Here is a 15371-nt window from a genome sequence, read left to right as displayed (position 1 = left end):
TTTTTTCGGTATTTTTTTTCGTTCCATGCCTCTTTTTTACTCATTCTTACGGGCCTATCATATTAAAAAAAAAAACTGATAAAAATTTAAAAAATATAAAGAAATTATGATGAAAGACGATAATGACTAGTATGGGAGTTTACGATAGAAAAAAAAATGTGAGAAAGTTGGAAGAGAAGAGAATAGAATATAAACTCTCATTGTGTTGTTTGGGAGTTTTGAAAGGAAAATATCATTCATTTTAGCCTTTTACTAAATTATCCATGCCCTTTTTTAAATATATATAATGTTTGAGGGGCAAATATGATACTTCATAAGCAGTTGTACAAGTGTTTTAAGTTTTCATCTCCTTTCATTTCAGGAAAAGATTGTGGATCATTAAAAAATATGATACAAAAAGTTCCATTTATTTTCTTTTCTTTCACTCAAAAGACTTACAAATAAATGATTTGTAATATTTCTAGCAAAATCCTTTATTTTCTATAGTTTTTTTTCCCATCCAAGCCCACTATAAGTGAAAGTTAAAAAAAAATGTAAGAAAGGCTATTTTGCATCTTGTACAAGGACTAAAATTAGTTGGCATAAAATTCATCATGGAACAAGTAGTTTTAAGATGTAACAGTATGAATATAGCATTTTTAAAGGAGACTTTAAACCTTGCAATGGGAAAAGAACAAAATGGAGAATTTGAACGTACACTCTTCCTATTGGACTTCCATTCCATCTGTATTGTACGAAACCCATTTTGTTTTTCAAAGGTTTTGAATTAAAACATGCTACTTATAATCTCTTTTACCTTGTTATTATCACTCTATTGAATCCATAATAGGGGTGCAAACGAGTCGAGTCGAAATTTGGTCTAATTGATAAGTTTCAACTTAGTTTTATGAAATTCAAACTTGAGTTCAAGATCGATGAATTCAAAATGTAAAGTTCAAACTTAAAAAAATAAAAAAATAATTATTTTTATTTTTTAAAAAATAAATAAAATAATAATTTTCTTAACAAATCATAAAATATGAAAAATATATATATGTAATTTTACAATTAAAATAAAAAATAAATGTATACAAAATCGAACCAACTTGCGAGTTAACGAGATGAATATTTTTAAAATCAAGTTTGACTTGATCAGTTCGAACTCAACTCGAATTCGATGTTAATCGAACTCGAATCGAATTCGAATTCAAATTAATCACGGGCGACTCGATTTTTTTGCAATTTAAACCATAATGACCATTAAGCTGAAAAGATGTAAATGAGGTGAACCTGATTCGTTACGTTGCCCGTACCACCAAGCCCCGCCCATCTTCATGGACCATGGTCCCATTCGAAATTAAATTAGTCTACAATCCCTTCCCCCCAAACACTAAAAAAGGACAAAAAAAGGAGGGAAAAATAAAAAAAGGAAAAAGAAAATGAAAGAAAAGTCATCGATGTTCATGACCATCTTATATGTGATCCAACCGCCCACATTTAGTCTCCTAAACTAAGAAAGCAAAAGCAGCCGTCAGATGAAGAGCATCAAGGGTTAGTCCACAGTGTCTCATCGCGCTCTCCGCGCGCCTCCCTTTCTTATATACTTCCACGCTGCCATTTTTCTCCCCCTTTTCCTTCTCTGCCTCTCCCCACGGGAAACCGCTTTTAAACCCCCGAAGCGGTTTTCCGTACTACCGCCAGCTCCTTTAAATCCTTCCGGATCAGAGTCTGCGGTGTTAGGGTTCCGATCAGCAGTTCTGCTTTGTTGACTCTTTTCGGTCCCTTCTGCTAGGTTAGATCTACTTTACCTGTCTTTTTTCTTTAGGATTTCTTTTTTAGTCATAAGCACGCAGGTTTTTTGTTTCACTGCACAGAGTTGAGGCACTAGTTGACTACTTGTTTATGTTCTTTTTGCGGTTTCTACTGTTTTGATTTTTGCATGCTTTTTTTTAATGTTTAGTAAGAAATGCTTAATTGTTTTTAGATTTGTTTTGTGAAATAAGTTTATTTTTTAATAGTGAATGAAGATTTTGCTAGAAATGCAAAATAGTAAATTATTTTCTTTTGTTTTTCCTTTGTTCTGCTGGGAGAAACGATGAAGTTTGTTTTGTTGGTTCGTTATTTGCTTCTCTCTCTCTCTCTGTGTTTTTTTCTTTTTTTGAAATAGGTAAAACTGATTAAATTTATTTTTTTCCATTTTGGTCTTAATATCTTGGGGGATTTTTATTGGACGGTTGACTTGCTGGTTTTGTGGCTTCCGTTGTTTTTGAAAACTAAGAAAGATCTCTTAGGAAATAATCTTGTTGGTGGGTAACTAGAAATAGTTTTTTTTTTTTTTTTAAATTTTTGATTTATGGCATGGAATAATCGGGTTGTCTTTATCAAATATGTTTTGAGTGTGTGGGGCTTATTACTACTTGGGAATGTTCTGCTTTTCTGTCGCACCATCACAACCCGATTAATATCCAAATTTGTTTAGTAAAAGGAGCGAGGAATTTTTAATTTTCTTTTCTGCAAGAGGGTAGGACAGAATCTCTATTGTCATGGATACTCCTTATGCTCTTTTTTATTTACGTTTAATTGTTATTTTTCTCTTTTTGTTGACTATTCTGCCCTTTTTAAAGAAAAGAAGTATTCTGCTTTTAAAAATTTGGGAGGAGGATTGACTTTCAGTTTATGATATTTCAGAAGAATTATTTCCTTATTGAAAAGAAATATCTGATTGGAAACAACGCCACAAGTTTACTTGTTTGGCGTCTGTGCCACTTTGTTGTTACTCTGCTTCATTCTCAGTGATCTTTCCTGCTGAGTTGTACTTGGTTGTAGGCAAGGATTTTGATTTTGAAGATCGCAAATGGCTGGAGAGAGGATCATAGAGAATTGTATCCTTTGTCTATGGTTAATGGATAGTCATTGGGTGAATTTACAGTGTATCACACAGTCTGCTTATATTTTTGGAACTTTTAATGTGTCATCTAATGTTTGCTTTGATTGAAAAGTGACAGAATTTCTTTCAATTAGTCAAGTTTTTATGCTCTAAAAGTTCCTTGCAATTGACTGTTATCTTCCTGAAAAGGGTATTGTTACTCTTTAACTTTATTCTACAGCTGAGCAAATGGTTCAAGGTCTGAAGCCTGATTCCGCTGCTGTTAAACCTGAGAAAGATATGGTAAGCCTGTGGCCCCCCTACCATTGCTTACTTGAGCATGCTTGGTATTTTTTCCTTGCTCACTTCACGTCTGAAATAGTTTTTTCCCTCTTTTCTTTTCGGTCATCCTTTTTGAGTGGTTTATTTTTATATATCTTGCCATTTGCTGTTGGCTATTGTCTTTTTTTTTTTGATAAAGTTATAAGGTTGTATTGTTCCTCGTGCAAATTTTACTCATCCTAGCGACATGTTGTAGTTTTACGTTGCATGCATTTATTAAATTTTAACCAGGGAAGTGTACGTGTAAGCCACCAAGTAATTTCTTTGGCTTATATTTGGTTTTTGTTTTCTTCTGCTCCTTAGGCTTCAAACAAAAATGGATTTGCTCCTGACACGGCTTCTCCTTTGCCTACTTTGGGGGATGTTACAACTGGCCTCAAGGGTGACAATCAAAATTTAGATGCAGAGCAAGGTGTTTATTATCCACCCACTAGCTGTTACAATTATTACTACCCAGGTCAGATATTGCATGGGTTCTGTTACTAAATATGGTTCTTTTTGATTTCAGGTTAGCCAGTGTTGGGAAAAAACTTTTAGTTTTGAATTAGGATAATTTCAGGACTTGAGCATTTGGGTGTTGTCCCTCCCCCTTCTCTGAGTTTTCAAACTGTTACGATGCTTTAACTTGTCATAAGATGGAAGGAGTGAACAGAACATATGCCTGTCCTTTGATGCCTTCTTTGGATGGAAAACTGAATATTCAACCTTTTTTCTTTGTTTTGCAAGTATATCAAATATGAAGGGATATGCCAGTACCTGAGCTCATCATTATTTTTTCAATTGCACAGTATTGTCCTTCATAAATTATTTTCAATTGTGTCATACATTATTTTTGAGTAAAATAAGACATATGGCTGTTCTATCTTCTGAGACCTATTTTTCCTAAACATATGCTTTGAGTACTGCATTTATTTGCACTTGTTAAGAGTATCTCATGGTTTGCACATTGTCATATGCTTAACCCCCACTCAGTATGCATTAAAACATATTTCTAATGAAATGGCACATGAGGATGTTAGACTTTCTCATAAAAGTGTATGCATGTAGTAGATAGTAATCCATTGGAACAAGGGCGTTATGGAACTCAAAACTAAGTGGCTTCATAGGTCTTGTGAATTCCTAGCAGATCAATATGATGCAATGGGAAAATGAATAGATAGAGAACAAGACAATTGAAAGGAACTGGTACTGGGGAGGTTGTGGGTACGCGTATCTAACGCCTTCTTTGTAACAACTCCAGGGCAATCTGGTTATGTTGTAGGGTGCTTTTCTTTTTGTTGAGTCTTACATTTCGTCAATTCATTTTTCTTTTTTTGCAGGGTATAATGGAACCTTTAATCAATTGGATGATCAAGGTTATCTTGCTATGGGTGGTGGTTACTCAGTATGTTCTAGCGTGCATTTTTTTCTTCTTTAACTTTATATGCCAGAGCACTAGTCTGTGACATCTAACTTTTGCTTATTTGCAGGGTATCCCATCAGACAATAGCTCACTGCTCTATTATTTGCCTGGCTATAATCCTTACAACACTGGGTTTATTGGTGCTGATGGGGAACAGCTCCCCTATGTATCATCTGGATATTTTCAGCAACCGGTCTCATATGGATCTGAAGCCTTGCCACCTCATACATGGGATTCGATGTATGTTGGAGATGTCAAGAATAGAGTTGTTAGCAAAACCGACGATGTAAAAGCTGCCTTTGGCCAGAATGAGTCTGTCAATTCGAGCGTTATTAACGCTTCAAGAACAATTAATTCTTCTTCAACTGTGCCTTTGAATTCAAAAGCTCGAAAATTTACATTGCCATCTGATTTTTGCAAGTCCTTCCCTCACACTAGACCTCTCAAACCACTGAACAAGGTATGCTCTTTATGAGAATCTGTTGGTATCTGATGCGTGTTTAAGTATTTCAAAAGACTAGTTCACATGCAAGTTACAACAAGATTTTTGTAATTGCAAGTGGTTAGATATGGTATGAGTTGCACGCTTGGTGGTTACATCTAGGCGGGCTTGAAATCAGAAATTAGTATTATGCCCTAGGTTTTGTTGATTTAGTGGCATTTTAGTCCCTTTTGTTCTTTGGGAGAAAAGTTGGACTTTTTAAATATATTTTTCTGGGTCACCTAGGCCGCAATAAATTGTTTAGTCAGTTTTTGCATGCATGATATGTTACTCTGTCATCATGAAATTTGTAATTCGACTTTTTAATTTGTCTCCTCTTCCAGTTAGGTTCTGGTTTCCCGTCAATTGAGAATATGAATGGGGTTTACCCTGCTGGGAAGTTGTCTGCATTCAGCAACCAAAATAGAGGCCTTTATATGCACTATGGTCCAATGAACTACCAACCAAATGGTAGAGTTTGGAACACCTATCAAAGATCTAGGTCAAGAAGTAATTTTAGGCGAGAAGGAGAAAATGAAGCTTCAAATGAGCTGAGCCGTGGTCCTAGGGCGAATAGTAAGAGTGAGCATTCAAAGTTGTCAGCTGATGATGAACAAGCAGAGCTGACTGTTCAGAGGGATAAATACAATTTGGAGGATTTTCAATGCGAGTATGACAATGGAAAGTTTTATGTCATCAAGTCATACAGTGAAGATGATATTCACAAATGCATTAAATATGATGTCTGGTCTAGCACTCCAAATGGCAACAAGAAACTAGATGCTGCTTTCCGTGATGCTGAGTCTAAAGCAACTGAAAAGGGCACCAAATGTCCAATTTTCCTGTTCTTTTCAGTGAGTTTGTGTATACTTTCTTAAGGATGTTTCTTGGATTTCATGATCTACTGGATCTGTTCCAGTAAATACATCTTTCAAATGTTGTCTCATGTATTTCAGAATTTATTTGTTTGTGTGCCATTTACCAAATAATTTTTGTGTCTTATTGTTTATTGTGCAATGATTTGTTTTTCTAATCTGTTTACACTTCGTTTCCAGGTGAATGGTAGTGGACAGTTTCTAGGTGTAGCTGAGATGGTTGGACAGGTCGACTTTAACAAAAACATGGACTTTTGGCAGCTTGACAAGTGGAATGGGTTCTTCCCTGTCAAGTGGCACATAGTTAAAGATGTCCCCAATAGTCTGTTGCGGCACATAATCTTGGAAAACAATGATAACAGGGCTGTTACCTACAGCAGGGACACTCAGGAGGTAGCACTTAGTTCTTTTTTTTATTATGAGTTCATTTGTATAATTAAGCTTTCATATTGTAGGTGCTTTTGTATGCACACGTGTATGGTTATATTATATTGTGTCCAAAGATGAAAGTGCTTTGTCTTTATTCCTTTACTTTTGGAGTATAAAATTGCTTTTCTATATCGCTTCTATTTCAGATTGGACTGAAGCAAGGTTTAGAAATGCTCAGCATCTTCAAAAGTTATTCTGCTAAGACGTCACTGTTAGATGATTTCAAGTTCTACGAAGGTCGGGAGAAGTCGCTAAAAGCCCATAGAAGCACAAAGCCAACTCTTCAGACTGATGTACTCAAGGAGGATGATAGTCCAGTCAGTCTCTCTCTCTCTCTCTCTCTCTCTCTGTGCCCAAAAATAGACAGAATCATGTCAATATTTCTGGGTGTTAATATAATATGAATTGAGTTTGGTATTTCCCCCGAGTCTCTAACTGCATCCTCTGATGCAGTAAATATTCTGTGTAATCATTTCTAGATGTTTTCCGTAGACCATGTTTTGAAGCTTGAAACTGAATTTATTTTCATCCAAGATGAGGGGCTTGATGGTGGACAACAATCCATGGGGTGTGCCCTTTTGTTAATTGAAAGCAATGTCTTGTTCTAACTCTGAGACAACTGTAAATGAAGTGATGGATGTATAATTTAGTGTTTAGATTAGATTCTCCATGGCCCTATCCCTTTTTTTTTTTCTGTTTTTTGGGGGGGGGGGGAGGGGGCTGTTAATGTATACATTTTAACGACCAATTCTTATTTTGGTTTGCAGAAGCCCCTTAAGGAAGGCTGCAAGACAAATGGGTCGGATTTGATGCCATCATTAGTCAATCTCACAAAAGACCTCTCGCTTAATCCTCCTCTCCCGCTGAAGAGCACTGTGTGAACTAGATAGAAGACAAAGCGCCTCTTAAAAAGGCGATTTAGTTGTCAGAACAGCTTTAAAGCACCACAGGGGTTTTTCATTGTTTTCTATACTTATTTTTCTTTTGCTGTCTACCTGAATCTAGTTTAGAGGGGCGTCTTTGATGTCTTGTATGTTGCTGGGTCTTAAATCTGGTTGGCTTTTTTTTTTTTTATATTGATGTTTTTCTCTTAATTTTTGCGAAGGGAGATGAAAGGGAGATGTTTCATCTCCATTTTGCTTGCTTGGTCTTTTGACATCATATTAATGTTTTTGGTTGCTTATTGTCGGTAGTTTATCGGTTGCTCTCTGGATTGCGTTTCTGTTACTGACGGTGAAGACTAGGTTTCAATGCTATGCGGTTCCTGGTTAGGTTAAGGAATGATTTCGCCTCGCTCTGTTTTACTGCCGTTCTTCCATCAGCAAATCTAGCGTCCAAATTGGCTAATATCTTCTAGCCTGCCGTCGTAGTGAAATATAGGAAGTTCGTTTCTGAGGAGAGACTGGATGACGGCGGATTGCTCCTATTTATTTAGCTGAGCATTGTGTGGAAAATGGTGTATGCCCTTCTTAGCTTAGCTTCTGTTGTTCAGGAGAGATTTTAGTCAAGGGCAAAGCCGAACCCAAATTCAACATGATAATCCTATAATGTGGGGTTTGTATCATCATCATCATCATCATCATCATCATGGCTGTGTGGTATAGTTGCAATAATTTTGATTGTGACTGTCTTGCACTCGTCGAACGACTGAAAAACAGCTACAAAAGTAAATTAAAGATTCGGGTGGGTGGAAACAATTCAATTCGGGTCTTGGGCTTTGGTAAATTATTTCGGGAACAAGCTTAGTAAATTGTCAGAAGCACAACCAAAATTATTCAGGATCTGTTAGTCGACAAGATCAAATGAGACCCGAACGAGCATGTAGCCAAACTGAAGCTCGAGTAACGAACTCCATTAGTACCTAGTGTGCAGTGAAAAATCATGCACGATCGGAGCAGCTTAAAAAGCTTGCACGAATCCGAACGCGTTGCAAAAGAATTTTCATCCTTGGTAAAACAAAAAATATTTTCAATTAATTACTCACTAATATCTTGTGGATGTCCTCAACTGTTGCATCATTCCATAAAATTTATTTTCTCTGTTACCAAAATAAAAGAAACAACCACGTAATAAAATAATTAGTAGCCAAGTCCAATATAGCAAAACACGTAATGTATTAGATTTAGATTAAAACCTCATGATACTGGCTTTCGTCAAACATCATAATATAATATTCTCCAGTAAAACTAAGACCATTACAAAGCATTTAATTTAAAATGCGAAGTACTGTAGCACTTGACCCGTATTAAAAAAACTATACTGAAAACAATCAGAAAGACTATCAACCTTCCTAATTAAATAATTAATAATCAAGAACTAGTGCCTCGGTGGTCTCTGGTCCATCACCCGATAGTGAATCATGTCATTGTAGTCATTCTCCCTCAAAGACGGTGAAACATTAGGCATCAAATGGGGATATTGCATGCATGGTGCCACCATCGGTTGCACACTTGGACCATAGTAGCGAGCCAACGGCCTGGGATGATTATATACCATATTATCAAGCACCCCACCACCCCTGCCGGCCACCATGCCGCCGCCGCCGCCTCCGGAACTCGATCCATAATACTTGAATGATGCGCACTGTATACTAGATGCACTGCCCCCTAATTGCACTTGATGATGGTGATGATGATGCTCATTTTCATTCATGAGAAGCATCATCATGGAATTCTGATTGATTGAGTGCATCTGATGGTGTTCTTGATCGTGAATGGTAGCCGGAGCAGGGTAGTGTGCCATAGGCGGCACGTGCATTTCTACTGGATTCACCGGAGCAGGACCAATGCTGACTTGTTCCAATTCAACTCCTCTTTGGATCAATCCAGACAACCTTGCGTTGTTATTGTTGCTGTAGGACGTAGCTGCTGCTGTGAAATCAATCGTTGGCTGCTGTTGTGATCCTTCCGTCATTAAATACCTGTTTTGAATATGACTATGGTTATGGTGGTTATGAAGAAGAAGATGCTGATGATGATGGAGATGATCATCATCATCATATCCCTTGCATATTGCTTCCATCCTGGAGTCCACAACTTCAATTTTATCGCTCACCGTTGCAGCGAATTTTCTCAGTTCCATCTCTGAAAGATGGCTCATAGGATCAATCCAAGTGGGGTACTGTATTTCCACGGCCTTTTTGCGCACCTTATCGAGTTCGTCTTCCACTCTCTTGTTCCTATCCTGGAAAAAATCCTGCAAACCGAAGACCCTCGTTGCACTGTCCTTAGACTTGCCTTGGTATATGTCGATCATGCGCGAGATTTCATCAGAATTTTCCGGCCAAATCCCGGACTCCATGGAAGGACTCTCCTGTCTAGGGCCGTAGATGATCATGCATGCGTCCACGTCGCATAGAGTAGCGAACTCATGAATCTTCCTCATCAACCCCTCCTTTCTCTTCTTGAAAGTTATGTGCCGTGATTTTTCTTTCCCAATCAGTTCCATGTTCAACTTTGCACGACCCATGATTGATAATCACTACTATAAAATCAAACAAGTGGTAGAAATTAATTGAAACAAACGGAACATTAAAGCAAGCAAGCAAGCGATATATATTTATTGACTCGACTATATATATATGTGGATGAAAATCTAATAAAGTCTTACCAGTAAAAGAAAGAAACGACATTGATTAATTATGAATTAGGATTTATTCAACCATTTATTGAGCTTTTTTTGCTAAACTAGTATTTATAACTAGTACTATTAATAAAGATTTATGATTTCAATATCCTGACCATAGCTATATATTACTCCAACAAACAGCAGCAGACAGCCAAAACAAAGACAGTTTTCTTATCTTACTCTTAGGGGAAAAAAATTGTTGAAGAAATTAGCTTTGAATCGATCGTGGCTACAAAGCAATTTTTCTTAGGGAACCAAAAAAAACAATAGAAAGTGTAATAACTCAAGAAATTACCTCTGATTCTTCAGCGTGGCTTGCCTTAACCGGATTTAGGAAAAGAATGGAGTTGTTCACAACCTTTATATAAGAAGATAGATATCATGGAGTTGCTTAATTTCCAAGAATTTGCAAAGTGTCCATAAAACGTTAATTGATGATTGGTGATGTATATATGGTATGTGCAATATTACGTACCTTGCTAAAACAAAAAAAGGCAGTCCCCGTTTGTGATTTTACGTACCATATTTATTGATTACTCTTCAAGAACATAAGGAAAGATTGAGAGAAATATAAGGTCTTAATTGATTTTCTCACATCTTAGGAAATTTCTCAAATCATCTAGTCTTGTGAAAACTTCCATAATTATTGCACGTGGCTATGAAAATCTTAAACAAGACTATTTTTATTACTAGCAGTAGTGTTTCCTCACAAGAGGGATGCTTCCTTTTTATTTTGGAATTATTTTTTTAGCATCAATCCTTCAGCTTTTCTAATCCTGGCTGTCAAAATTGGCAAAGATATGAGTAATAAGCAAACGAAGGCGTGAAATCTTTCCTGCCTGCAGTTTAGGCTTTCAGGCTGATGGCCCAAAAGGCGTGGTTTACTACAATATTAAGGCTCTGCGCTCTCCTACGTTCAAGGATACAGAGGGGCCTTGCTAGTTAAGACCATTTAAAGCAATCCAAAAGCGAGTAACAATAGGCGTGAAATGAGAGGCGATCCAATTCTGCGCCTTTATGAAGTGTGGTGTTTGTCTTCGCTGCCTGAAACGCGACTTGTCCTAAAACCCTCATTAGTCATTTCCAACCGCCAAAACTTAAACCCCTACGAATTATGTCCTAATTACGAATACACCCTGCCTGAAAGCTCCCAACCGACGGCCACCAATGAGCGCCGATCAATCAGAGCAGTCTCTCAATCGACGGCCAGGAAATCATTCCCCCGAACGTCCTCAGAAAATCGCCAGAGTCAACCCCATTGAAGAATCCGGCTGCGAAGAAGAAGAAGAGAATCAGCAAAAAGGCCCGATAGTTAGCGAAACTAAAATGAATCCGAACCCTAGAATTCAGCGCTATTTGATTGCAATCGAGTATATTGGCACCCGCTTTGCCGGAGCTCAGCAGCAATCCAATTGCCGCACCGTCGTCGGCGTTCTGGAGGTAATGATTTAAATTGTTTCTACCATTAATATCGGAAACTGCTGAAGTGTTTATCACTATTTGTAGTTTATGTTTCATTTTGGTGTTTTCAGGAGGCTTTTCACAAATTCATTGGACAGCCTGTTTCAATATTTTGCTCTAGCCGAACGGTAAGTTGTGCTTCTCTCTCTAAGGGGATTCCTTTTTGCAGAATGGTTAACCCTTTAGTAATGGGGCTATGTAAATTTTGTGTTGAGTTGCATGGCCAATGACTATTGAGACACTGCAGAAGATGTGGTACTTGAATTGTCTTCCATTATTTATTTTGGTTAAAATTTATGCATTTTGTGACTTGTCCAGTGAATTGCTTCCAATAGAGGTGTTCCATGCATGCTTTCCTATATGTATTCGTGTTTTTAAGTCTTTTACCATTATTGTCTTGGTTCAATACTGGTGTTTCTTCTTGCATTTGTGAACAATCCATCCTTTAATTTTTTCCCCAACAAACAAAATCAGTGTCCTTCATGTACCATATCAGTTCTAACATTCTTATATGGATTTCTAGGATGCAGGAGTTCATGCTTTATCAAATGTTTGCCATGTAGATGTTGAAAGGATAAGCAAAAGGAAACCTGGTGAAACGGTAAATTCTTGTAGAATTCAAAATCTTTCTGATTTTTTTTCTTGCATTGATAACTGTTGTTGCCTTTTTGTTTTTTTTTTGTTTTTCAAGTCTAGAGTCAATTAAGCTTAGGCTGGGTAGCTCATCAATGCCTTCTTAGAACACAATTTTATTCCTATAACTCTCTTTTTGCATGCAGCTACCTCCCCATGAACCTGCAGTGGTCAAGAAAGCTGTCAACCATTTCTTACAGGTAACTTATGTTCTATGCAAAAGTCCTCATTTCAGAATTTCCCTCTTATACTTGTCCGCTTGCAGTTACCTTTGATTTTTCTAGTTTATGTTTAATTTACAATAAGCTGTACAAATAGTCAGTAGGATTCCTTGTGCTTAGTACTGCAAATTGTTTTTCTGATGAAAATCATCCCTTGGTAACTTACACATCTTTCCTGATGCCCCGGGTAAAAATATATTGTCAAATGAGATTAAACTCTTAATACTCCTTTTATTCCCCTTCCCTATCAGTTCTGTGTGCAGCCATTTTAGCTATGCATGAAAACTGCTGTCCCCTTGTGACTCTTTCGAGCTCTGAAAGGATCATGGTGTCAACTACTGTATAAAGACAATGAAGAATTTCAGCCTCTATTTGATATAGCTGGCAGAAAACTTTTGCACAAGCCCCTTGTATAATTGCTTTGGTTGAGAAATGCTGCTATTTACAGTGTCAAATTTGCATAATTTTCTGTTTACTGGTGCTTGAGCATCTTAACTTTTCTGGAACTAATCTTGAAAATGGATCTTCATTGTCCCGTGTTGCAGTGGAAGTTAGGGCTGTAATTTAGTTCTTCACGCATCATGTCCAATGCCCTTAATTGAAGGAAATGATGACACATTTTGCTCTTTGCTTTGCTCCAGAAGAATGAGGGTGATATCATGGTCATTGATGTTCAGAGTGTTCCATCTGATTTTCATTCTAGATACAAAGCTCAAGAACGCATGTAGGTATCAACAGTTCCAAACTTTGATATTGATGCTGCTACATATGGTATAAGAATTCTTCTTTACATGGATTGTGGGAACTGTATGCATGATCTTTCATGTATGAATCAGCAATTCATAGAGTTCTGAATCTCTACGTTGAATAGGATTCAGTTAAAATATGAAGGTGTAGCTAGTCCAAATGCTGTAGAATATGCGTACCTTGGAAGCAGAGAGGATTCTTGTGTGTTTTGAACTGTTATAGACTATGCTGCAAATGATAATCAAAATATAGCTATGTGCTTTGTATTTATTCACAAAGATTGCGACTAAAATTATGTACGCTATGTTAACATTTCTCATGAATTTGGCAGTCAGATTTAACACTTAATGCTTATAGTGTGAATAGTGTACTGGAATATTTGACTATGTACTCTCGCTATTTCCTCTTACATTCCTCCCTACTTTAGCATTGGTTGCCAACATTTGGACTTAATGTTTGGAGACAAGCAAAGCTTGTGTTTAGTTTGTAGTGAGTTTTAAATTGTCTCGAAATCTTCATTAGGTACTTCTATCGATTACTGTCTGGTCCCGAACCTTTGTCAACATTTGAAAAAGACCGTGCTTGGCATGTTGCGGAAGAACTAGACCTTCTATCTATGCAGGTTGGACCTGATTTTTTTGATGATTTTCTTTTCTGAGTTTGATTTTTGCTGTATACTTTGATGGCTAAAGATTGTTTCACTTTGATCTTAATCCAGAAGGCATGCCAAGTTTTAGTTGGACGTCATGATTTCAGTTCTTTCAGGGCTGCTGCATGTCAGGTTTGTTGTTTATATCCTAGATACCTATCATCACTTTACATTTTGCAGTGTCTCTGGCCATATGATGCCTCTGGCCTTCATCTACGAGGTTAACCATATGGCACCTCAGATTATATCTTCTGACTGCTCAGTTATGTTATTTTACAAAGTTCCGTGTAATACTTGATCAGTTTCTAGTTCTAAAGCTCATGGTTCAGATGCCAAAAAAAAAGTTGAAATGCCTTTGAAATGGATAAAAAAATTATCTTTTTTGGTCTGGTTTGGAAATTTACTTACAAAGCATTCTTGGAAGCTTCTGACAAAATTTGGTTTGGATTGGAAACTTACTTAGAAAGCACTCTTGAAAGTTTCCGACAGCATGACTCGAGAAAAGCAGGAGCTGTAGGTTTAAGACATTCAGAATCATCCATGATACAAAACTTATCTGCAAGGTGCCTTTTATCTTGTTTTTATGATGTTGGTTGTTTGTCAGGCAAAGTCGCCGATCAGATCTTTGGATGAATTGAATGTGACTGAGGTTGTTTCACCTCTATCTTTCCCTTCTATCAAAGAGAGAGAACAGAGCAATTATTTAGTAGAAGATTCTTTTGCAACCTCCCTGAAATCAGAATCTGAGGTTTCACATGTTTCTTCAATGATCACCTCTCAAGTTGAGCCTATTCCAACATTTGGCATGAGAAAACAGCATCGTTGCTTTGTGGTAACTGCACGAGCACGTTCTTTCCTCTACCACCAGGTTGGGGTCACCATTCTTACTGTATCCAATCCCAGTTTGTGTCGGTCTCTCATCAATAATATGTGTCGGTCTCTCATCAATAATATGTGTCTACTACTAGTGACAATTCAAACGCCCCAGTGTTCTGAAGTTAAAGCTTTTGAACAGGTTAGGTTGCTGGTTGGTGTTCTCAAATCTGTTGGAACGGGAAACTTAACAGTAGATGACGGTATTACTATAATGTAAAGCTTGTCTATGTTTATTTAGTAAATTTTCTGGATTTATTTGTCATGCAATGCTTCATTTCAGTGGAACGCATTCTGAAAGCAAAGACGGTAGCTGCTGCAAGTCCGATGGCCCCAGCATGTGGACTCTACCTTGGACATGTTAAGTTCGATCCGCCTTCAGATATGTGAATTGGTCATCTCCAAGGAAGGACTCTGTTTCATGATGATTTTTCTGCACCAATTCATCATTTGCTTGCATAACACCCGATTGTTTCAATTCTCATGCTGCTGCTTAGATGACATTGCATTGTGTATTTGATATACTCATTAAGTGGCAGCCACTAACTTCATGTTTTACCAGAAGCCGTGAAGAGTTCTGCTTCCTGGGTATACGTGTATACAACACTCATTTTGTGTCTCTCTTAGGATAGACTGAGAAGGGCTATTGAGAGTTGTCCGACTTTATGAAGCAAACAAGAATAGCATCTTTGTGTCTTGATTTAAATTGTGAAAGGAGCCGCAAATTACTCTATTAATTTTGTTAGCTCATGCAAGATGCATTGATTTTGTCCTTTTTCATTTATA

General features: G+C 37.2%; 2 protein-coding genes across 4 annotated transcripts; both read left to right on the top strand.

The window, feature by feature from the left end:
- Positions 1-1619: 1619 nt before the first annotated feature.
- Positions 1620-7566, top strand: LOC140004287 (uncharacterized). Of its 3 annotated transcripts, none has more exons than XM_072079869.1 (10): positions 1620-1771; positions 2806-2861; positions 3087-3148; positions 3491-3644; positions 4507-4571; positions 4657-5049; positions 5415-5924; positions 6126-6338; positions 6521-6691; positions 7142-7566. In XM_072079869.1, the coding sequence occupies exons 2-10, from the start codon at positions 2834-2836 to the stop codon at positions 7253-7255; spliced, it is 1710 nt and encodes a 569-aa protein (XP_071935970.1). In that variant the 5' UTR covers positions 1620-1771; positions 2806-2833; the 3' UTR covers positions 7256-7566. The 3 variants fall into 3 exon arrangements, with proteins under 3 accessions (XP_071935970.1, XP_071935972.1, XP_071935971.1); XM_072079870.1 differs by having other exon boundaries at positions 1646-1771; positions 2773-2861; XM_072079871.1 differs by lacking the exon at positions 2806-2861 and having other exon boundaries at positions 1638-1771.
- A 3497-nt stretch (positions 7567-11063) lies between these two features.
- LOC113728768 (uncharacterized) lies at positions 11064-15335 on the top strand. Its single transcript, XM_072079868.1, has 10 exons — positions 11064-11441; positions 11534-11590; positions 11986-12063; positions 12242-12295; positions 12958-13040; positions 13586-13685; positions 13782-13844; positions 14317-14580; positions 14728-14788; positions 14869-15335. The coding sequence occupies exons 1-10, from the start codon at positions 11169-11171 to the stop codon at positions 14973-14975; spliced, it is 1140 nt and encodes a 379-aa protein (XP_071935969.1). The 5' UTR covers positions 11064-11168; the 3' UTR covers positions 14976-15335.
- The last annotated feature ends 36 nt before the right edge of the window (positions 15336-15371 follow it).

The sequence above is a fragment of the Coffea arabica genome, chromosome 2e (genome assembly GCF_036785885.1).
Source record: "Coffea arabica cultivar ET-39 chromosome 2e, Coffea Arabica ET-39 HiFi, whole genome shotgun sequence".
NCBI classification, from domain to species: domain Eukaryota; kingdom Viridiplantae; phylum Streptophyta; class Magnoliopsida; order Gentianales; family Rubiaceae; genus Coffea; species Coffea arabica.
Note: the sequence above shows the minus strand (reverse complement) of the source record. Positions and strands in the feature narration are given on the sequence as shown.